Source organism: Calypte anna, chromosome 2, assembly GCF_003957555.1.
Source record: "Calypte anna isolate BGI_N300 chromosome 2, bCalAnn1_v1.p, whole genome shotgun sequence".
NCBI classification, from domain to species: domain Eukaryota; kingdom Metazoa; phylum Chordata; class Aves; order Apodiformes; family Trochilidae; genus Calypte; species Calypte anna.
In genome coordinates this window covers 49324312-49347452 of record NC_044245.1, presented here as the reverse complement: position 1 = coordinate 49347452, position 23141 = coordinate 49324312, and the positions used below count along the sequence as shown (strand labels likewise).

The 23141-nt window shown below is 43.0% G+C and overlaps 1 protein-coding gene across 3 annotated transcripts in view; it reads right to left on the bottom strand.

Annotated features, from left to right (window-relative positions):
- Window positions 1-20438, bottom strand: part of BMPER (BMP binding endothelial regulator) — a 150899-nt gene extending 130461 nt beyond the window's left edge. For 2 of the 3 annotated variants that reach the window (XM_030445119.1, XM_030445120.1), the window contains exons 1-2: window positions 20248-20438; window positions 18544-18629 (exon numbers count right to left, since the gene is read on the bottom strand). In XM_030445119.1, the coding sequence (XP_030300979.1) occupies window positions 18544-18558 (15 nt within the window). In that variant the 5' untranslated portion in view covers window positions 18559-18629; window positions 20248-20438. Of the gene's footprint in view, window positions 1-18543; window positions 18630-19528; window positions 19679-20247 lie in introns of those variants that run through there. The other variant, XM_030445118.1, reaches the window with a different exon arrangement.
- Window positions 20439-23141: the final 2703 nt, after the last annotated feature.

The following is a 23141-nucleotide window of genomic DNA, read 5'->3' as shown; positions in this document are numbered from 1 at the left end:
AAAATAATAAAAGCCGCAGAGACAGACTAGGTAGAAATCTGAACTATCATTAGTAGCTAATCCTGAAAACATTAATATTTTACCATTATTCATTACAGTTCCACTAGTAACTAGTAACTCTGACAGGACTCCTGTCTGGCTAGTTCACAGTACCTTTAAATTTCTGCCAGGAGAAGCTTATGGGATCATCTACCAAAACAACAACAATATGCAAAAAATGGCAAAAGTCATCCCCAGGGGATCTGGGATGCAGCTTTCAAATGTGCACATATGACCTTAGGAAAAGAAAAAGCCATTTAAAATTAATGAAGCAAGAGCACTTGAGTCACTTAGGCAAAATCTCTACCTCGAGGCACAAGACAGGCTTGAACACAAGTCAGAGCACACTGTCTGTGTGCCATGACCAGCACGTTCTCCAGCCATGCTGCTGACTCCCTGGCCAGAGCATCCTTTCAAGTGTGCATGGAGCCATGCTCAGTCCACACAGGCCACCAGAGCAAAGGTCTGGACCAGTGCTGGCCACAGACACTGTCCCTCAACAAAACTGGAAAGCACTGGACTCCCAAGTGTCTGCCTGCACCTATGCTGATGTGCAGACAACTCTGGTGCTGGGACACCTTGAACTTGGGAACAGGTTCAGGTATCTGTGTGACTCGCGGCCTACAAAAATCCTGAGGTGCTTTCTGAAAATAGTATCCTTGCTCCTTTGGCACTGAAACTTTCCATCTGGGGTCTGAGTTACAAACTTCCCTTTAATTGGCAGAGTTGATACAAGCAAGAAATCCCTGCTCATACCATGGGGCTGTTGTTTTCCACCAGCATTTCTCTGCTGAAGCAAGAGCCACAGAGCGTAACTTCAGAGAGGAGACACCACCCCCAAGGAGAGATGTTTGCAGACATTTTCAACCACTATCAAGGGAGATGAGAAAAATGATCTCATTTCCCTTGTTCCCCTCCAACTACCTGTTGGGCCATTTTCCTGGCAAAAACAAAATCTGTGGGTGCAGTAACAAAAATGATTTAGCACACCAAGTGTGTTTTGGTTTTTTTTTTAATATAAGGTGGAAAAAATAATTCCCCTTTGAAACAATTTATGTTCTCTGCAAAACAACACAGTTCCCTCTATTTACCCACATAAACCTACAAACACCAAGGCAAATGCTTCACCCCACAGAGAGAAAAGTCCTATTATTTTAAGCATGTCTTCAATTTCAATGGGACAGGAGTGAAGCCAAACATATGCTTCTCTACTTTCAGCATTAGGTCTTTGCCCGTGGCACAACATGACCGTGATTTCAGCATGAACTGCAAGAGGCAAATGATGCTATTTCATCAGAAGCAAAATGTGCCAATTCAGTCCACAGAGTCTCTTTTTCCTTTTAAGAGCAGAGCACACAGTAGCCTCTGATTTACCCACTCATCCCTGTAATCTGTTTTACTTATCTGGCTTCGCTGAGGGCGAGCAGGGATGCGGCTGCAGCTCTCCCTGCCGTGCTGTTCAGTCAGCATCAACCACCCCCTTCAGAATTCAAGCTCTCCCCACTGCCTAGGAAAGAAGATTAAAACAAAGGCCCTGCTGAAAGATGACACCGAATTTCACTGCAAACGGGTATTCCCCACTGCTGTGAGGAAGGCATGAGCATGAGCAAGTCGTTCAGAACACATCACTCACAAACCCTTATAGACTGAACAGATTTTTTTTTTTTCGACTGTGTTTAATGATGTTCACCAGCATGAGGAAAGTGACCTCAGTGGCCTGCTGCTATCCCGACACTCCCTGACAGCAGCCTGCTGCACCTGGTGAAAAGAAAGCACTTTCTTCCTCTTACATTTCTTTGCATTAATGCAACTGCTGAGGCTGCATCTGGGATCAGGATCCCATTACATCAGACATCGTATAAGCACATCATAGGACTACAACCCTACTGCAGTAAGCATAGTGACAAAGACACAGACAGAAAAAATGACCATGACCACAGATTAAAGTCAGCAAGAAAGCCAAAGCAAGATCCAGATTTCATAGGTCTCAACCTGCCTGCCTTCACCTCAACCCCCAAGTGTCACTTGGTATGAGAGTTCTTCAGCTGCAAAGTTAAAGGCAAAACTCTTTACAGGTCAACAGAATAGCACCATGGTCTTCTAGGAAAAAGAGGTACAGTCTTTGAGACACAGGTTCCCATCAGTTTGTACTGTAGTTCAAAAAACTACCTACAGTAATCCAGGAGCCAGGTTTCAGGGAAGGGGTATGCACTGGGGTTCTTCTGGGAGACCAGAACCTTTGAATTTCACAAGATATAAGATTTAAAATTCACAAGTTTTGCCATGAATTTTAAACATTTTTTAAAATACTAATTTTAAACAAAAAAAATTGTTTTTTCTAAATTTGTCATCATAATAATCAGTCAACAAAAACTGATGCCAGTACCTAAGAAAACAGTAATCACAGGCAATATCTGCCAATTTGAAGCTCAGGGTGCAAACCTGTACCCACGCTGCTGGACAAGGTTAAAGCTTACTGACTCAACTCCATGAGCTTACAAACTCCCTCCTTGCTGGATATTCCTAGGCACTCAAACCAGCCAGCAAAACGTGTTGGATGGTCACTGCACAACACAGTTTGAGGGAAACGAATGATCTCAAAAGAGAGGTTCAGACTAACCTGCTGTACCCTGACTGAAGCCAGGGAGGCAGAAGTTAATCTGCCAGGGAATGGACAGGCAGCTGAGGGCCATAAAATCTCCCCCTACCTTCCCTCAATCCAGAGGCCACCCTCACACAGCTGGAGTCAAGAGGTGTGGAACAGCATTGCTACCCTGGGTGTATCAGCTCCTGGAGCATGCTGCTCTGCTTACCCATCCTTATGTGCTATAGGATAGCTTGGAGACAGAGTTTCCTCATATCATACCTGAGCCAAACTGGTCTGAAAGCACTCCAAGTAAATTCTAGCCAAAATAAATGTTGAGCGTGGCACTGATGAATAATCAAGCCAATTTCATAGAGGGTAAATCAGATTGTGACAAAGGTTTAGAGCAAACTATTAAATCATATAAATCTAACAAATTTTAGATCAAGCCATGGTGTCATGTTCTCTTCCATCTAAAATATAACTCTGTCACATCAAAACAGTATCCTAACAATACTCTACTTCTGTTTGTCATCTATGGCCATCCATAGACTGCGTTCAGTTTATTTTCCAGCAGATACTGCCAGTGAGAGAAAAACAAAACCATGGATATAATTTTTAAAAGTACATAATAACCTGATTTTGCCACTTCAGAATTCCTATTTTTGGATGAGAGAACTGTATTTTCTACTATAGACCGAATACTGACTAATAGTGACCTTTTATTTGTACTTATGTGAATTAGAGTTTCATTTGATGATATTTAAAGGACATGCACAGGTTGTTTTTTTTATAAATATAATTTCATTACATTTTGATGGGTTAAATCAACAAGTACATTTTCCATACAACAGTTATCTGTCATTGCATCTTTATTGCCTTCTCTGTCTGAAGTCTGCTTACTCAACCCTTACACTGGAGATTCAGGCAGTGGCAAATGCTCTGCTTTGGGGCTTGAGCCTGCTTCAGAAACTTTGAACAAAGCAGCCCTTGAGGCCGTGTACTTCTTAAAGAGTTTAAAAAGCCCAATGGGCCTCCTAACTGACTCTGCAACAAGTCATATCCCATGAAGAAACTCACTTCGGTACAACACAAAACCAGGGCTAGATTAAAGAAAAGGGAAGAAAAAAAAGCAAGGCTCCCTGCTGCTCTGTCTGGCCAGAATCAAGTCTTTTACTGCCCATATCCTCTAAAGAAACGATGCTCTCATGATATATTACCCTAATACATCACCAGGTGACAGTTTTCTCATGATACTGTATCCTCAAAGATGTGATGCATGCCAGAAGCAGCAACAGGAGACCTCAGCTGGGGGAGAGAAGGAGGAGTGATCTTTATTTTCTTCAAAATTTTTAATCTACAAGTTATTCTTTTTATGTTACTTTGTCAGGAAAATCCCTGTCAATCCCAGCTTCATAATCCATTGGACTCCTAAAAGGTTCTCCCTAGTAGTACAGCTTTTAAGATGGAAAAAAAACAAAACAAAACAAATCAAGCCAAAAAAAAAAAAAAAAAAAAAAAAAAACCACCAACCATTCTTTATTTAATTGAAACAAGTTTTGAAATACAACCAAAAAGCTTGAGGAACAACAGCTTCTAACAACAACTAAATAAAAATAGTAGCCCAAAAGAAAGCAACAAAAGTCTGGGTTTTATTATGAAATTATTTAGGCAAGAGGCCTCCAGACACTGCTGTTTTAATTAACTTGCAAGTAAACTGAGAGCTGACCCCGCATTTGTTTTCTTACGTGATCTTGCCTGTACTACACAGTGATACTAGGAAAAAGGAGGAGGTTATTCACGGTGGTCTGCAGGGAGAAGGGGCAGCCCCCAGCTTGTCAGCCTCTATAGAGAAGAGTGGGATGAGAAAAGGACCAAAAGCATTTCAGCCAGGACTGCTTGAAGGGGGCAAGAGCTTTCAGGCTCTTTTAATGTTGCTTTCAACTTACTCCTTGGGCTTACTCCTTTTTGCTGCAACTGCTCCATCTTGGAGGGGCAGCCAGGAATGCCATGGACAGCCCTGGCAGCAGCCATCCTCAAGTGGGCTTCATCCACATGGTGCCAGCAAGAGAAGGCTCAAGGACAAGGGAGAATTTAATCAAAAAAGCTATGCTACAAGGATGTTTCATTTAACATATCTCAGGTTTTTGTGTTCCTACATCGTATCTACTCAAATGTCTGATGGATGCAAAGCTTCCATCAGATGTAAAGAAGGAAGATGGAATAAGCTTTCCTTTGTTGTCATTGAACACATTTGACAAAATAAGCATAGATACAGCTGTATACACTGTAACTAATAGGAAAAAAGTGTATTTTGACTTGTGAACTAGACAAAAGTATTACAGAAGTCACTGAAAGAAAACTAAAAGCCAAAGCTGTCAAGGTCACTTTTACAGTCCTTGAGCTGACTTTGACCATGTTTTGTGGCCTGGCCCTCGCTGGTTTTGGGTGAGATGCATCAGCCTTCCCTCATTCACAGCAGTGATCACTCAGCCACATGACAATACCATTGCAGTCAATGAAACCACCCACATGAGTTTAGAGGTTTGAGCTGAGCTCTTCAGCACAGACAGACACATGCACAGTGCCCTGTGTACTGTGTAGACCCAGTTAATTAAATGGTTATTTTTAAATGTTGCTCTGGAAAGAAGGTTGCTGTCCAAAATAAGAAGCTATATTGCACAACCACTTTCTGCTTCAAAAATCCAGTGGTTAAAACATGTTTTTGCATAATCATAGCCCTGCAGGGAGAGTTCTCACTTCTGAAAAGCAAATTCCCTTCTTTCTGTTTTGCACATGTACAAACAAACAGATTCTGTTTGGTCCAAAGCTTGTGAATCTTAGCTATAATAATACATTGAATAGAAGCCATAAAAGCTGATTTTCCCTCAGCCTGTGTTCCCTTCACTCCTTCCTTTCCCCTGCCCCACTTGCACTGCTGGAAGTAAAAAAAAAATACCTGTTTCTGACAAGTAAATGAAGTTGACATTAGGGTGAAACCGTAAGGTGAATGGGGTATGTGCAAGCCATTTGTCATCTTGACAAAGTGATTTTCGGCCACCAGTGGGACACTTTAAAGACATATGAATGGTTGGCCTTGACCACCAGTATTTCTTACAGCTTATAAAGGGACTCATGGGACTGAGAACACTACCTGCTTATGGAAGAGACTCCTGCAGTGGTACCTCCTGATAGATGTAAAGGCAGCATGATATATCAGGTGCCATTAAGATCTTTGCTAGCAGGTTATATTTACATAAATACAGAGCGCAGATAGCATCTTGTTAACCCAATTAATGAGACTCAAATGTCAGGAAAGAGATTATGTCTGACTGGAAGTCCACAGCACTCATAAGGGAGCCAGGGATGATTTCACTGTGTGGGACAGCACTGATCTCTTAGAAGAGCAAGACCTCAGGCAGCAACACTACTACCCAGGCAGCCAGGGGAACCTCAGGGAAGTCAGGAAGATGGTCTGAAAGCCAAAGGTTTCACACCTTCAACTTAAGAAGGGCTCTTTATGATGAGAGTCTCAAATGTCATGTAAAAATGGGAACCTGAGGTAAATGGAAGAAAAATGAAAAGTATCTACCTGAGGTTTCAAAAGCTTATTTTTTTATTAATTGTAGCTTCCTCTGCAATAAGAGAAGGCTCTCCTTGCCAAGTCACAGCCCAATCTGGGTTGAAAGAAGAAGAATATTTCATCCAGCCTGTCTACACTGCTGAATTTTGCACAGGCAATTAAAATGCACTTCTCTAGCCTGGAGAAGAGCAGGAAATTTCCTGACCAAGATGAGATCACTAATTTCTGCATCAATGACTCCTGGTGTACTTCACAATAAACTGTTTTCTCCCACAACCTCCAGCTACTAAGCTGTATCATCTAAGAGGAGATGCTCCCGCCACCCAGGTCAGAGAAAAGAACCCTGAAGGACACAGCATGAGGTACCTGGCCCCAAAGCAGAGTGGGGTTTAGGGTACAGGCTTATACTCAGCAGCTCCTGTCCTCTCTCTGCTCTGTTCTGAGCTCTCTGTTCTGAGAAATCCCTGTTCCAAGTTGTCTCCCCAGTGAAGGAAGCAAGACATTTGGACATGGACTGCTTGACCCAATACAGCCCAACCTAAGCACTATGCAGCTGGTTAACCGACAACCTTTAATGGTAACAGTACCTTATAGACACAGTCACAAGCTGTCCACAGAGGCACAGTACTAATACTGTCTCCAGAAAACACTTAAAATCCTCTTAGACCTCTGGTTCCAGAGCCGTACGTAACTTTCCTGGACTCACTTCAAATCCACATTTTCTCAACCTAAGTTCTGTCCCACCAGCAGTTTTTGCACCGTCTGGTACGTAAGAGGTGATGCACAGTGAACAGCCTGGAGCTGCCTTCCCATCTCTCCAGATGGATGCCCTCCAGCAAACCTCCCTTCTCTTAAAGGTGATTTGCTTTCTTTTTGCCTTTTTGGCTTCCACCTTTATACGTTTCGCTATGTGGGCTCTTGTAAGTACGCCAAGGAACCTGACATCTAAGATATTTTCTTTATACTGACTACGTATAGTTTTAGGCACCAGATATGTAACCCCTCTTGTAACAACAAGTACATAAAACCCCTACAATTTCTTACTACGACAACCTAGAGTTCTAGAAATTTATTTTTTTTTTCATTGCCACTACAACTTGATTTTTGGGACAAATAGGTTTTGCTTCAGGATTAGAAACCTTGCCAAGTTAAATCGGACATATACAAACATTTTTCTGGAAGCTATACAAATTGCACACATCTTCTATTTCCTCTGCGTTTTCATGTTAAACAAGCTCTGGTTCAGTATCAGTGCATTATGCTACCTCTTAAACATCCACATCAGCAAGTTTCTCCAGAAATGCTTAATGTGTTTAGACCATAGACAAACCATGCCTCAAGAATACTTCTGTTAAAAAGGTTTCTTACACTACTGCACCATCAGCATTTTAATGTATAATGGTTTTAAGTGTCCAGCATTTTTTTATCCACTGCTTTGGCAAACAACCCATCCACCAACCCTTGGTTTACAGACTGAAAAGTTTGCATGCTTTGCATTCTGCCTGCCAACTTAATTTCAGTCATTTACTGTAATCAAAAGCATTTGACAGACCGAACATCAACCCACTTAACCAAGTTAACTGCATTTTTTTGGGGATGGGTACTAAGTACTAAATATGAATAAATATGAACATGATCAGCCATGCACTGCCACATACAGAAAAAAAACATTCTCTGTCACAAGTAAATGATCAATATTCTCCCTGTACTAGGAGAGCCAGCAGCTCTTATCATTATTTTGAGTCGCACAGGCAATCCTTCAGCTCATATCCTTATCTCTAGCTCAGCCACCCTGCCCAGCTCCTTCCTGCCCCAATGATTCCCAAGCAGCACAACCTGGAGGTGTTTCATTAACAGGCACAATCAGATAATAACCATTATACAGCCTTAGAGCAGCTATTTATCAGCTCTTTCCCCACTCTCCCAAACCATGCCTCAACTGCACATCATCACCCAGAGAGAAAAAAGGAGGAGAAAACCTCAGGACAATCAAGGTCTGTTTTTCTTCAGCCACTAACAAATCATAGAACAAACCAGAAAAACAGATGCTAACATATGACTGTCTGGCCATCAGAATATACTTTGATGGTTCCAGACCTTGGGGTAGATCCAGGTCCCACTGAAGCTACTTAATATATTTGAATATAAAAATGTCAGGAACCACTGAAAAACAAAACAAGAAAACAAATCCCCAAAGAGACAACTTTTAGCCCATGAGCTGTCAGAAATGTGATTTTCCTGGCCAGGGTTTTAGGACATATGAGTTTGAATCCCCCCCGGGTAAGGAGGAGTGTGGAGCTGCAGCTCCCATGCTTCAAGTGTGATCATCAGCTACAGAAGAGGATGTGAGCCACACCATGTACCATGCCATATGGAGAAAGTGGCAAACAAGGGCACCTGGGGTAACAACTGAGCACCTTCACAACCCAGGGCTGAGGGAGACCTGGTTTCTGGTTCTCAGCATGGAGTAGAAATGGCAGTCTTCAATTTCTCAAGTCCAGCTCTGAACATCAAAATTAACACAGTGCTCAGCAGGGAGAAATTAAGAACTGAAATGGAAGCATCTGTGTGATTGAGAAATTTGCCCTAAATATTCAATGAGCAAGAAGTTTCAATGCTGCAGGCTGGGGCTTCTGTATGAACAAGGCAGCATCACACACAGATTGCAGATGCCCTGTGTGAACCAGACCTGCTCTGGAGCAAAATGCAGTGCAACCATGTAAGCACAGCCCTCAGAAAACCAGACTCAATCTTTATTATTGAAGCTTTGCAATAAGGAGCCTTAGAAAAACTGGGATCTCAATTTGTCAGGGAAAAAATACCAGATGACATTTTCTCACATGTTCATCCTTTCTGCTCACGAGAACAAATAGATCTCCAACTCCAATGCTATTTTAATACCGTTGCCTTCTGCTGTAGCACTTTACAGCACAAACATATAATGCTTCCCTCTCTGAAAAATCAAAGATGCAATACAGCAAATGACAAGTACTGCCGGGATGCTGATGTGTAGAATGGATGAGGAAAAAAGTAAAGAAGATGAAAACCACAGATGATGCATAAAGACATGGTTTTACCATTCTGGTTGTCTTAGTTTAACAGCCTATTTTGATCCACTATCTAAATCAAGCAGATTCCAAGCAGAGGTAGAAAAAGAAAAACAAATAAAACCCCCAAAATTAATATTAATGTCTGATATATAAATGGGAGGAACAAGGAAAAAAAGTGAAATCCAGGTCTCAGAGAGCACAAGAGGTTAGGTCCTGAGGATGACAAGAAGAGATGTGGTCCATGATGTACTTGGATCCAGAGCTCAGCACTTGATCCAGTTGGATGCAAAAATGGTGCAAAGCTCAATCTGACAAATGGTCAGACTAGAAATTTTTTAGCTGCAGCTTAATGCATAAGATGAAGAGGCCAAGAGGCCTCAGAGGAAGCAATTACAGCAGTTACTAGGTACAATATGAGCAAGTACCAGTACAAAAGTAATTTTAATAGCAGTATTACAGGTAAAAGCTTTTATACAATACTGTTTTTTCTTCACAATGGTCTTTTATTTGACCAGAAGTTCAATATAAAAAAGGTTGCATTTTCATTTGATTTTTTTGGTTGTTGCTTAATATTTTTCTTCGCTCAAAAATTTCTATTAAAACATGATGGGTATATAAAACCAGATATTTGGTGGGGAAAAAATATCTATTTTTATATAGCAGCACAAAGCAGAACAGCAGAAGTACTGACACCATGAACCATTCACTTACAGGATCATAATTCTTAAAAAGACCATTAACAACTCAATGGAAGAAACTTGAAAGCTTATAAAACCTATATACAGGTAACTGTATGCCTTTAAAATGCCATTTTGATATTGGACCAGCTCTTTAATAATGTTTTTCTTATTGCCAATAAAAAAGCGCCTTAACTTAGACTGATCCATTTTTCACTTATTGTAGGCACATTCCAAAGACATTTGCAACTTATATTACTTTTTTTCTGTTTAGTTTATGGCATTTTTGTGCCCTTCATATTTTTCCACATATTATTTATACATCTCAAATATGTTCTTTTGTACCTGAGTTCTCTGATCCTTTCATTATACCAAAGAGAATCTCATTTCCATACTTGATGGACTGGATCTTCATCATCATTAGTGACATATCACCACCTCTCTCCCAGGAGGGTTTTTCCAAGACCTGCAATCAGTTCAGCACTGCCTGCATATCTATGTTTGCTCCATGCAGCTGACTCCATGCTAGAAATGTGCAAGTAGTGAACTCCTCACTATCCCATGTGGTTTGAGAACAACATGAAACAGCTTTTCCAGGCCCGCAGATTTCCAGAAAGGCTTCACCATAACCTCTCACATATGACTGTGCACTGCATCTCCAAGCTCCATGTCCCAATAAAGCAGAGGACTGAAGGCAAACATACCTGTGCAGAACGTGCCACACTCTGAGGAAGCTCTGGGAGATGAAGCAAATTGCAGAAAGCAGACTTCAAAGCCACTGACAGATGGACCAGGCATAACACCCAGCCATACAGTCTGAATTCATTCCTCAAAGAAGAAAATCAGATGAGGTGCTGTACATGGTACTACTTAGCCAGTGTGGCTATGTGCGTATATGAGACTAAAACTGACTTTTACATTACCTCAACAATGCTGTTGGAAACTTAGAGAACCAAGCTACAGCAACCACCTTCACCAATGTCTGTGTTTCATTCTCAGGCCAAAGTCTTGCCTTACAGGTATTGTGTGAATGAAGAACAAGTACATCTGAAACAACCTGAATCCTCCTTTATGAGGACCTACCAAAGCAACCACTTCCACAACAGGTACTTCATCAGCTCTGGTCTCTTGATTCAACCCACTACTCACTTGCAAAACCATCCTCATACACACATTCACATGCTGTTCTTTGGTCTCCATAAAGCACATATGGGATGCCCAGCCACACCAAACATGGAGTTATGACTGTTTTTTGTTTTCGGAATGTGGGGTGTTGGGTTTTTTCATTTAAGAGATACATCTGTATCTTTTTTAAATCAGATAAAAACCAGTAAAGCTTTCATCGTGCTGGAGCATGTTTGCGTTCCAGGAGCCCTTTATACACCGATCAAAACAACATTCTCTTTTGCAGTAATATGGGGATGAAAACTATCACAATACTACTGTATCATAGGCTTTTTTGTCTCTTTGTTTGTTATTTTTGTGGGTGAAGAGAAAGCTGATTATATTATACAGTAATAAGAACCAAGAATATTTAGATTGAAAGAAGATGAAGTCTTGGTAAATTCTGCAGTTGATGTATGTAAACTATTGAAATTAAATAAAATAGGTATGAAAGAATTGTTTGATGATTAATTTATTTTTTTTTAATATGCATTGCTTCACTAAAAGTCATCTGGGCCGCATTATACCTTGACGCAACAACAATTGAATCCTCATGTACAGAAACACTGCCATCTTCACTGAACATGTGTCAAGCACTTGCTCTCAGGCTAGCTGTGAGCTTTCAACTTGTGTATTGTGCCACAGAAATCAACTTACACAAGAAGGTAAAGAACCTGGGCACATCTAGCGTTTTTTTTGCTTTAGCCTGTAAAGAGAAAATGGGGGTCTTTTGATTAGGGGTGAGGAGATGTAGAGTGGACCAAGGCCAGAGGCTATTTTTTCCATTTTTAGGTTTGCTTGCACTCAGTTTCACTCCTGTCAGTTCAAGCTAGGTAGAACACCCGATCTTATAACAACGAATTTAACATAATTTTTTATGAGCAAAGGTCAAATTCTACATTGCACATTTGGATTTAAAAGCGGAAACTTAAACTGCAGAATGATGTTTCATGCTGAATAAAACTTACGCCAAGCAAAGCTCTGATTTCTAGTTTCCTGAGCTCCTGTCTCCAAACTTCTCTCAGGTTTCCAACACTTGGTTTCACCTTCTGGCTCACATTTATTTCCTTCTGTTCTGGATTTAGGTGATAAAAGGTTGAGCCATATGATTACCAATCCTCAGGTGCAACTGGCAAGTTTGAGGTGCAAGCATGAAGGAAGTGGGGAGGAAAAAGGTGGGGAAAATGGCACTGTGTGGTTTGTCAAGCTCAATACTGGCTTTTATCAGCTGTTTCTTGACACAACTCATTTTGTTCTAAAGTAGTTTGAAAAAATAAATTAAAAAAATAATAAAATACCTTTTCTCCCCACACTGAAAATAAAACCCTTCATTCTCTTGAAACAATAAAAAAAGCTCTTTCACTGTGAGGGCCACCATTAGCTGAGGTATACTCATCTCTTTCTTTACAGTACCTGGTTTCTCACCTGTCCCTTTCAGCATTTATGGACCATTCATTTTAAAACTACATCCACCATTGGCCAGGGGACAGGTTATTCTTGGATCTTGGCTTTCTTCTGGCAAGGTGTTCAGGGTTCACGGGGTTGATGTTAAATGAGCACTAAATGACATGGCTCTCCTCACCACCAGCACCTGTCATCATTGTCACTGCTGAGCTCATCTCACCTTCAAAAAACTCAGCACTCAGAAGTTTAATTCAGGCTAAGTTAGTTCTGTGGGGTTTTTGCCTTCTAGTCCTATAATTACTCACAGGTTCTCATTTCACCTATTTCCGATGGACTGTAGCATTTTTATGTCTTTTCCACACGTATGCTGAAATATATATTTCTTGAAAGCAAAGGGCATAATATCAGGTGTGAGCCTACTTCTATTTTGAGTTTTAGATACCTTCCAGCCAAAAAGCTGTACCAACAAAAACTCTTGCTGCACTTGATCATTTACCGTACTTGTACCAGAGTTGAACTTAAATATCCCATGCCTATTTTATATGCTGACACCCATATAAAAGAAAACTAACCAAAAGTTCTCCCAATTTTTTGGTAATAGCATTTCCTCCCTAACATTAAAAAAAAAAAATAAAATAAAATCCTCAATATATATATATATATATATTGCGCTACAGACAGTCCAAAACTTACAAAAAAGGTCTGAAGCTTTCATACATAACATGCTTGGGCTCCTGAAACTGCACAAAAGAGTGAAAAGCTCCTGTGGATTGAAATAAACTCAGTTTTCCACAGATGTGGGAGAATATTTTTAGAAGAGAATTTTTGCATTAGGTAGTGCAGCTATAATTGCCTGTGGTCTTAAAGCATTTAATAACTGAAATAAAAGAATCCATTTCTCAAACTGAATCAACATCATTCCATTTTGAATACCATCAAGATCATATATTTTTAGCTATAATCACCATTGCCAATTCAGACAAGTTCTTTAAGACCCAAGCTTTTTACAGTCAACTTCATAATCCCATTTCACTACTTTGATTTTCAGAAAGCGGCAAGACATGAGATTTTCTTACTATTGACCACTAACCATAAAATAATCAATCATTCTCTACCCTTCCCTTTTCTTCTTTTTTCTTTTTTTTTTTTACTGTCTACGGCCACATTATTATTTGAGATAATAGTTTCCCTATTTTTGACAATAATCTTTTTCTTCTCAGAGTTGGTTGACTTAGTCCTTGTTACTGCACATCACACCCAGAATTTCTGACACAGAGCTGGCTGCTGCTTAGAGTATTTTCTATCCCTTCACAGAACCATAGAATGACTAGCGTTGGAAGAGACTTTAAAGATCATTCAGTTACAACCCCCCTGCATGAGCTCCCACTGGACCAGTTTGTTCAAAGCCCCATCCAACCTGGCCTTGAACACTTCCAGTGATGGGGCCTCCACAGCTTCTCTGGGCTACCTGTCCCAGTGTCTTACCACCCTTAGTGAAGAATTTCCTCCTAATGTCTAAGCTAGATATCCCTTCTTCCTGTTTAGAGCCATTACCCCTTGTCCTCTCACTGCATGCCTTTGTAAAAAGTTCCTCCTCAGCTTTCCTAGAAACCCCCTTCCATGTACTGGAAGGCTGCTATAATATTTCTCTGGAGCCTCTTCTTTTCCAGGCTGAACAACCCCATTTCTCTCAGCTTGTCTTCCTAGGAGAGTAGCTCCAGCCCTCAGATCATCTTCATGGCCCTCCTCTGGACTCACTCCAAGAGCTGCATCTCCTTCTTAGGTTGGCAGCTCATGACCTAGACACAGTACCTGCAAGGTGGGGTCTCAGGCCTGCTGGCCACGATTCTTTTGATGCAGCCCAGGACATGGCTGGCTTTCTGGGCTGCAGGCACACCTTGCCAGCTCACTGAGTTTCTCCTCAACCATCACCCCCAAAGTCCTTCTCCTGAGAGCTGTTTTTGATCCAAGACTTCAGCTATCAAAAAGGTAGCAATGGGATGGACGCTAAGCCATGCCACTTCACAAGTGGGCCATTCTTCACATTTTACATGACTTAGCTTCAAGAAAAACAATTTCCCAGTGCAGCTTCTGTGTATCTGTTCAACCCTTTAGCTCTACACACAGAGGACGCCAGTGCTTTCTCCAGCTGCTCTGTTTAACAGCATATAAGGCAAAGGCATCAGAAAGCAGGAACTTTCAAGTTGCCTTCAGCCTGCCATGCCCTATCCCAGTATCTCAAACCCTATGGAAAGCTGGGTGGCACAGCAGCTATCCAGTGGTAGTGTATCTCCTCAGAGAGGCAGAACCACAAACATTTGAAGTGGAAGTGGCAGAAGACCAAAGCACACTGGCTCTAACAGCACTTTGCAGATAGCAACAGCAAGACATAAATCATAGTTCTCAAAACCTCTGGATCACAAAGTCAGATTTAATTTGCCTTTGTCCATCCAGGCCTCAGAACTGGCTCAGGAGAGCAGACATACCAAAAACCTGGCATCCGTGCAGCCTGACCGTTGTCAGAGAGACAATAAAAAAAAGAGTGTATTCATACTATGACTATACCACCCACTTCTACTTGTAAAGTCAAAGTGCATGAAGTGAGAAGGGATGGCTTTGTAGTCAAACTATTAGACCAGGAGTTATGAGACCTGAGCTTTCATCACAGTCCTACAAGAAATTACTTGTGGATAAACCACAATCTTTCTTTGACTTTGATGTTTTTCTCTAAAAAAATATATTTAAAATGGCCACTTCTTGCAATCAGCTGTAATTAATGACCAGCTGGTTGGAGATCAAATTCATCCATGTTTATTAAGTGCTTAGAGATGATTAGCTGAACAGAGATATATGATTGCTAAAGTGTTGTAATTGTAAAAGCTCACATTGGAATTATTCTTACAGATGTTAAAAATGACCATTGTTAGGACCATAGTGGCTTGTTCAGCTGGCAGTTCTTGCATACAAAGCTACAATGTACATTTACACACACACATGGTCTTAGTCCTACCTGTTTCCCTGTTTTAAGGAAAAGCATCAGTGGTGTTCTGTGCACTCCACCACATTTCATTTTGACAAGTAAAGAAGTCCAAAACAGCATTATCTCATGGTGGTTGCAGTGCTTTTTTATTAGAAAAGCATTGCTGATACTTCAAAAATTAATTACTTGCTATTTGCTATATAGGAAATCTCCAGCACATGTTCCCTAGTCCAAAGTCCTGTATCACCACAACTTCTCTTTCCACATATTACAGCAGATGTTTAAGAATGCACTCATCTTGCTTGGTAGCTCAATTTGGCTGTCTCCAGGAGATCCCCACCAGTGTCCCCTTTGTATTCAAGATTCAGGGTTCTGTGTTATCAGTAACTCTGCAACAGGAGCTAGAGGATTTCTTAAAGCAGCACCCCCAGCAGCACCCTACTCTGCCTGCCTTCTTACTGTTCATGTTCCTACTATGAAAATCAGTCTGCCTTGTCTCTGCTGATCAATGAGAAAAGACAACTTTTGCTTTTGATCTTCCTACCAACACTTCTTGGTGGTGTATCAGGAACTGCATTTGTAACTGCTCTTTGCTGTCTTTGTTGCATTATTACAGCTTACCCATAATCTATGAGTTTCCAGTTTTCACATTTGTTCTTAGAGAAGTAACCTTTGCTTTGCCCTCCCAACTTATTCAGCCTGTAAAGAGAAAGCTGGAGACTGCTTCACCTGTGCTGCCTGCCTGTTTCTTCCTCACTAGGGTGCATCCCCATGCTCTGCAGGACAGAACCCGCATAGTCAGTTCTGTCAAACATTTTATGATTCAGTTCCATCACTTCTGTTTTTACTTCTCTCATTTATGAGATAGGGAAGTCCTGGAAGGATGTTATTTTGACATTCCTCTGCTTCCCAGAGCCATTTCAATAACTTGTGCAGTTACTTAAGGCAGCTGCAGTCACAGAAATGTATCACCTCTAGGGGAGAGCTGCCATGATCCAATCCAGTGTTTCAGTTATTTACACTACAGGTTTTTTTTTACACAAATGCCTTCTTGTTGAATTTCCTGTCCTCTCTTGGACAGCAATTGCTTCCTTCCTAGAACAACTGATTAAGCTCTCTTCTTAGTTGCTTACTCCTTGTGATATGAGCATCTATTAGATTTACCTCTGAAGAGTATAACCAGTCTTCCAGAGAAAGTTCCTCACTGAATCACTATTAGACCAATCAATATTTTTAGTTAGATGTAAGGACACCTGGTGTACTCCTCCCTCCTGGTCACAAATCACCACATTGCTTCTTTTGTTTCTGTTCTCCCCAGACCTCTTAAAATTGATCTTTTCCCTTGTGGCAGGCCTGAACAAAGATTTCAGCAGCCAGCTGTCCAATAAGTCATGGTTTCGGATGCTGCACAGTATTAAAGTCAGTATCTGCAGACTGGTTTCCTTCTCCTGTATAGGAAGGTCTCCCAGCTTCCAATGCAAGAAACAGAGATTGCATTCATACCTTGGCAGAAATTAAACAGTAACAGTGGTAACTCACTAGGCATCCATATTCTTAATAAAACATAGTGCCCTCCTTGCACAGAAAGGAGCCAAATGCCCTCAGTTACCATTCCACTCAAGTATGCACTGCAAACTGCATAGATTCAGAGTTCTTACATCCAATGTGTTTTGCAGTTCATACATTAAAAGGGTGCTCATTGATTTAATAAAGCCAAGGTCTAGAGAGATCTATAAAGACAAGTATTTTACCCTGATGCATTATTGCCCTGATGCCCAAGACTGAACTTCTGCTCCTTCCCAGATAAATTGCTTCCTTGCTGGTTAACATCAGCTTCCATTAGCAAGAGTGGTGGCAGACATATTTGGGAAGGTGAGCCACGATAAAACACAGCTTCATCTCTTTTTTTTGCTTTCCCTTTCATTTCTTTACTCACCACATCCCATGCCCCTCCTTTCCCCATGCCCTCTACTCAGAAGAATCAATAACTTACTCTTTATCACTATTAGCTAAAAAGTTATCACTGAATCTCACTTAAAACCTGTTGAACTCAGTGCAGCGATATACAACACCCTCAGGGGGGCTCAAGATCAGGTTCCTACAGTTGCCAAGAGTGCCTTCTAAAAGGCAGTCTGAAACAATTCTTTATGTCTTTTAAAGACTTATAATAATGCTGCCTAGTGCTGATAATATTAATAGAAATAATAGAATGGTGGGATGGAGGAGAGGTGTCTTGATATTTCAGTCCTAAAGTAGAACACATTCATTACATTCAGCTACTCTGTAACTTCCAAAATGTAAAACAAGGTGCTTTCTGGTCTATACGTTTCTTTGCATTCAACAGCAAATTAAGGTTTATGGCTTTCTTTTAAATATATTGTAGGGAGTTTTATTTAGAACAACTGTTTTTCAATACCTCCTAAGTCTTGGCTTGTCCAGCTGAATCGCTCCCAAAAACGCTTAACTTAGAAGCAGAGTTACAAGGAAAGGCAATGTTTCTCCCCAAAATGTGTTAACATTATTAACCACTGAATTCCCAGCACAGCAGGCAGTGTCATCCCTGGAACAAAGCACTCAGATGAAAGCATCCCTTGTGCTTTCACAGTCGTCTTATTGCAGCCTGTACAGTCACGGTGCAGCCTTCACCTTGCACCCCTGTGCAGCTTCTCAGCCACTGGGGTGTGAAACCAAGCACGTGGGACCTCGAAGAGGCAGCATTTCCAAACCCTGCCTTTCACTCTCTAAGCTGAGATACACGCACACCCTAAGCACACCCCTGACTTTGGGGAAACAGTTCTCCCTCCAAATTCACACGGTAAATGCAGTTTCACAGTGTCATATTAAAGTCATGTACAACTTTGTACCCGAGAGTTTCCAAGTGGAAGAAATTGTTGCCAGATCATGGATTGGATTACTTTCCATTAGCTCAGCTCTGAGATAACCTTGCGTTACACAAAGGCAACAGAGGGACCCAAGATTTGATAATGTGAAATATCCCCCTCTCTGAGCAGTTGCTTTTAGCACAGGCCTGAATGTTCTTACTATCTGAAATCCAAACTTACCAGGCAAACACACATTATACAAGGGTTGTCTGTGATAAACGGTATCTGCAGAATTTCCCCTTCATTTTCACATTTTGCAACGGATCCTGAAACAGAAATACAAATTTTAAAACACTGACATATTTCAGGGACCCTAGATGGTTGTGGAAACTGTCCTTGTCCCACTCACATTTAACCCCTGCTCCATAACTAGCCTTCAGTTTTAAATCTTGCTCTAATTTGCCCACTTTATATAGGCAAGGATGTACAGCATTTCTGTGAGATTCCAAAGGGAACTGGGAAATGACTGGCCTTTTATTGCTGCACAAACCTAGACTTTCTTTGTGGCCCAGTTATAGCAAAGAAGGACGCTTTTTCTCTTCTCAGATGACGTGTGGAGAATAATGAGTACTCCATGCAAAGCAGGATACTTCTCTAATGATAGATCCAGAGCTCACTGAAATCAGCAGAAAGCTGTCCATTATGCTCCGAGAACTTGGACCAGTAGTAAAGCATGAGCTCTAAACCAAGCAATCTTTTAATGCACGACAGCCAATTGGCAAATGAGTCAAAATTAGCAGGCTGACTGTCAAACGGAATCAAGTTAGAAATCCCTTTATGGCCCTCGCGCTGATTAGCCGCGATTGTGTCATGTTGGAATCACTTCTTGAAATCTAATGGCTCCTCACTTGCACTAGAAATTGATTCAGCATTTCCCTCCATGCCCCAGAAGGCAGGAAAATACAACTCTCGAGGGGAAGCAGGGTAAAAGGAAAAAAAAACCCAAACCAAACCAAAAAAAAAAAAAAAAAAAGGGGGGGGGGAAGCGAGGGGGTATGGTTCTTGTGTTCACCTGCACCAAACCACGCACTTACACCTCCCACCGTCCGCCCTTCCTGCGCTATGCCAGGCAGCCCCCGCGCCCGACGGCGTGTCCCGGCGGCAGGTGGGCAACTGCGCAGCCTTCGAGCCCGCTCCGAGCCCCCCCACCCCCTGCCCCCCTTACCTGTGAGCAGGGAGGAGGCCAGCGCCCCGGGGAGGCAGAGGGCACCCAGGAGGACGAGGCGCGGCGCCGCCGGCCAGCCTGAGCCGAGCCGGGGCATCGTCCCGGGGGTGCCGCTGGTCGCCGGCTGCGGGGCAGCCTCCGGGACGCTCCGTCGGGTGGCGGAGCCCGACCGCCCCCCCCCTCCTGCACCGACCCCCGGCGCCAGGCGGCTGCAGGGGGGTGGGGAGCCGGACCGGAGACAGTGGCCCGCCGGGGAGTCCCACCCCACGGCGGCACCGGGGGAGGGGACTGTGGGTGCGGGGAAAGCAGCTGTCAGCGCCTGCCCCTCGGCCCCGCACCCCCTCTTTCCATCATCCCCCCCTCCCCTTCCCGCATCCCTTCTTATACCTTCCTCTCCCCATAGTCCCTCCTCCGGCACCCCCCGGCCCCCATGCCTCCCTCCCCCCCGGCAAACAGACGCACAGACAGGCTGCCAGCCCCAGACCCCGTTTCCCTGCCGGGAGATGCCCGGCCACTCCCTCCCCTGGCCCCGACGAGCACCGCCCGGGCCGGCCGCGGCGTCGGGGGGCTGCGGCCGCTCGGCGGGTTGGGGCGGGGGGAAAGGGAGAGGATCGAGTAGAAGAGGCGCAATGAGGAAGAAGAGGAAAAGGTAAAAGAGGAGTAGAAGGGGAGGAAACGTGGTTCCTCGGACAGGTCCGGAGCGGCGCAGACCCCGGTACCTGGGCAGGGAGCGGCGGAGCCCGCTGCCTCCGGCGGGCTGGTCCCGGGCTGGGCAGCCCGGTTCGTGTCAGTGCCACTGGTGCTTGCGGGCAGGGTTTACCGGCAGTCAGAGGGAGCAGGGAAAAGGAAGGAGGGAAGAGCGGGAGGGAGCGGGGCTGGGGGGGAGGGGGGACGGGGATCCGGAGGCTGCCAGCGGGTAACGCAGCAGCGGGACTCCGCTCCCCGGCTGCCCGCCTGCTCGCCCGGGGCCGCCGAGATCCCCTCCCGCCCCCCCTCCGGCCCCTGTACTGCCCCCTCTCTCGCAGCAGCCGCAGCGCAAACTCCCGCAGCCGGAGCCCGCCGCTTCCCGGGGCCGCTGCCCCCCGAAGGGGCTTTCTCCGACCCTCCCCGACCAGCTCCGGGGCTCCCTCTCCGCATCGGGGCAGCCCGGTGCTTGGGGGGGTTTGGGGTCCTTCCACCTCCCCCTCACCCCCTCTCGCCTCTGAGCGGCTGGGGAGCTGGGGGATGACAGCTACTGGGTCATGCTTTCCCTCCCGGAGACTGACCTGCCTTGATGGTCCCTCGGTCCATCTCTCCCCGGTGGGCTGTAGACTTTCCAGCTGCTCCTTAACACTTTCCCTTTCCAGGTCCAGGCTATACCTAGGTATCCAGGCTATCCTTGGTCCAGGCTATCTTAGGCATAACCACACATGATATTAGCTACAGACAACACCAAAACCAAGCTTTTGCACATATGATTTGGATGGGATGACACTTGTTTGACAGGAGGTTTTTCTGTGACAGAGATTCCCAAGCCTATTTTACAAATCGTTTTCCTTCAGACTGGAATGTTTCATTTGGGGACATGAATGCTCTCTAAAATAAATCAGTCTGACAAAAAACTGAAAAATGTTTTCAGACCCTTTTTCTTTCTTTGGGGGGTGGATGTGAGCTGCTTTTCGGAAAAAAAAAAAAAAAAAAAGCTTACAACAGTGGCAAATCAGGTGTATGGCAGGCTGGTACTCACAGGATTATTTTGAAAAAAAATTTGCTTGACAGAAAAATGCAAGACAATTAGATTGGCATGTTCATTTTAAGACTAAAACTCCAAGCCAAGACCTCTGAAAGCCTTTTGCCTTGTCCTCAAAATTAAGATACGATGTACACCTCATTTCCATCACAGTTTTTCCTATAGGGTAGGAAGCAAACCTAAAAGCTAAAATCACACCCATGACAAAGATAATTGAAAACTGATAATCATAAATTTGTAGACACCACTAGCAAAATCTCTCTCTATGGGAAAAGAAAGCTTGCTTTTTTTCTTATTCTGTAGTCTCAGTCTGCACAGGTTGAAGCTGCAAAGGCAAACTAATAATCTATATGCCATTAAAAGGGGTTTCTATTCCCAAAAAAATACAAACAGGGCAGAAAATTTGTTCCACATTGTATTGAATACTTAACAAACTCAGTACGTAAATATAATGTATATGACCTGGACGTATATTTTTCTGGGAAATGTAGTTTTCACGACTCACTGCATTTTAAACACAGATGAGCCCGCAGAGGTACATATTATTACACGCTACTACAGAAGAGATTTTCACGTTTCTGAATGTTTTTTCCATTGGAAAGATTTACTGAATCTCTTGCCAAACTGGCTTTTTCTTACTTCTCTATCTGTAAGCAGTGGCTACATTTCCGTCTTTTAATTCCAGGGCAGCCTCAGTCCTTCTAATGGAACAGCCATAGGAAAAAAAAAAAAATCCACCCTAATAATTTCTCAAGTGACAACTACCACTGGAGAGTACTTATATCATTGTGTGCATTGAATCTTCTCTTCATGATGGTCTAAAATTCATTAAATATTAACATCAGTCGGTGTGAAAAGCATACAAATCACAATGAAGGCCTCAACAATTCAGACATCCACATAACAGCAGGGAAATTACTAAAATACTCTGAAAACATAGAAAGTTTCATCTCCTTTATAAAATGAAGGGGCTGCAGCAACTGAACCTCTCACTCAGTCACAGCCATAACTCATTCGATTAAAAAGAACACATAATGAAATCACACCTAAGACAGGGCAGTTATGGAGCAATGTACACAGATTTGTTACACAGTTGTACATTTCCTATGCAAAAAAAAAAAAAATACATATAAAATGTGACCATAACTAAAGCATCTTCCACACACTGATTAGGCCTAAAACTTACCTCTGAAACAGCATTTGTGGCATGAAAACATTGTCCGTGGGGTGAGGTCACATGCCTCTTTTGTGGTAGCACCAGAGTGAGGAATCTGCCCATCTTCCTTGCTTGAATCACCTGCTGAAATGGGACTCTGAGCCTCCCCATACCATGCCTACACCACACTGCACAGCCTGGGAGCTGCTCAGAAGAAGAGCCTGCTTATGGCTGGTGCTACTCTGAGTTTCCTGATGCCCTGGCCTCCTATCTCCCTTTTCATCAGGGAAGAGGGGAGATGCTTCATTGTTAGCAGCAACCTCTGTTTCCTCCTGATATTGATAATGGTGACAAGTCATGGAGGAAAATCAGCCCCTCATTTAAATCTCTCATGAAATGAAACTCAGCCTGGAACAGAAATATGCCATCTTAATCCATCCACTGTAATTTCACCTACTCAGTGCTACAGGTACGGTGCTTCTCTTAGCTTTTTACCTTTCCCTTACCCTATATCCCAAAGTCTACCTTACCAGAGGTCAGCATCCTATCTGGTTGTAATTCTACAGTTTCAAGTTTTTTTCCCCTTTTGCATCCCTGTTCGAAGGGGTACTTATTTCCCCAAGCAACATTCAAGGCTGTGGTAATTTTAGCAAAATCAGGCTGTGTCCTCCTGTCAGATATACGTACAGACTTTATCATATGCCAGCAGTTAAGGCAGAAGTCATGTC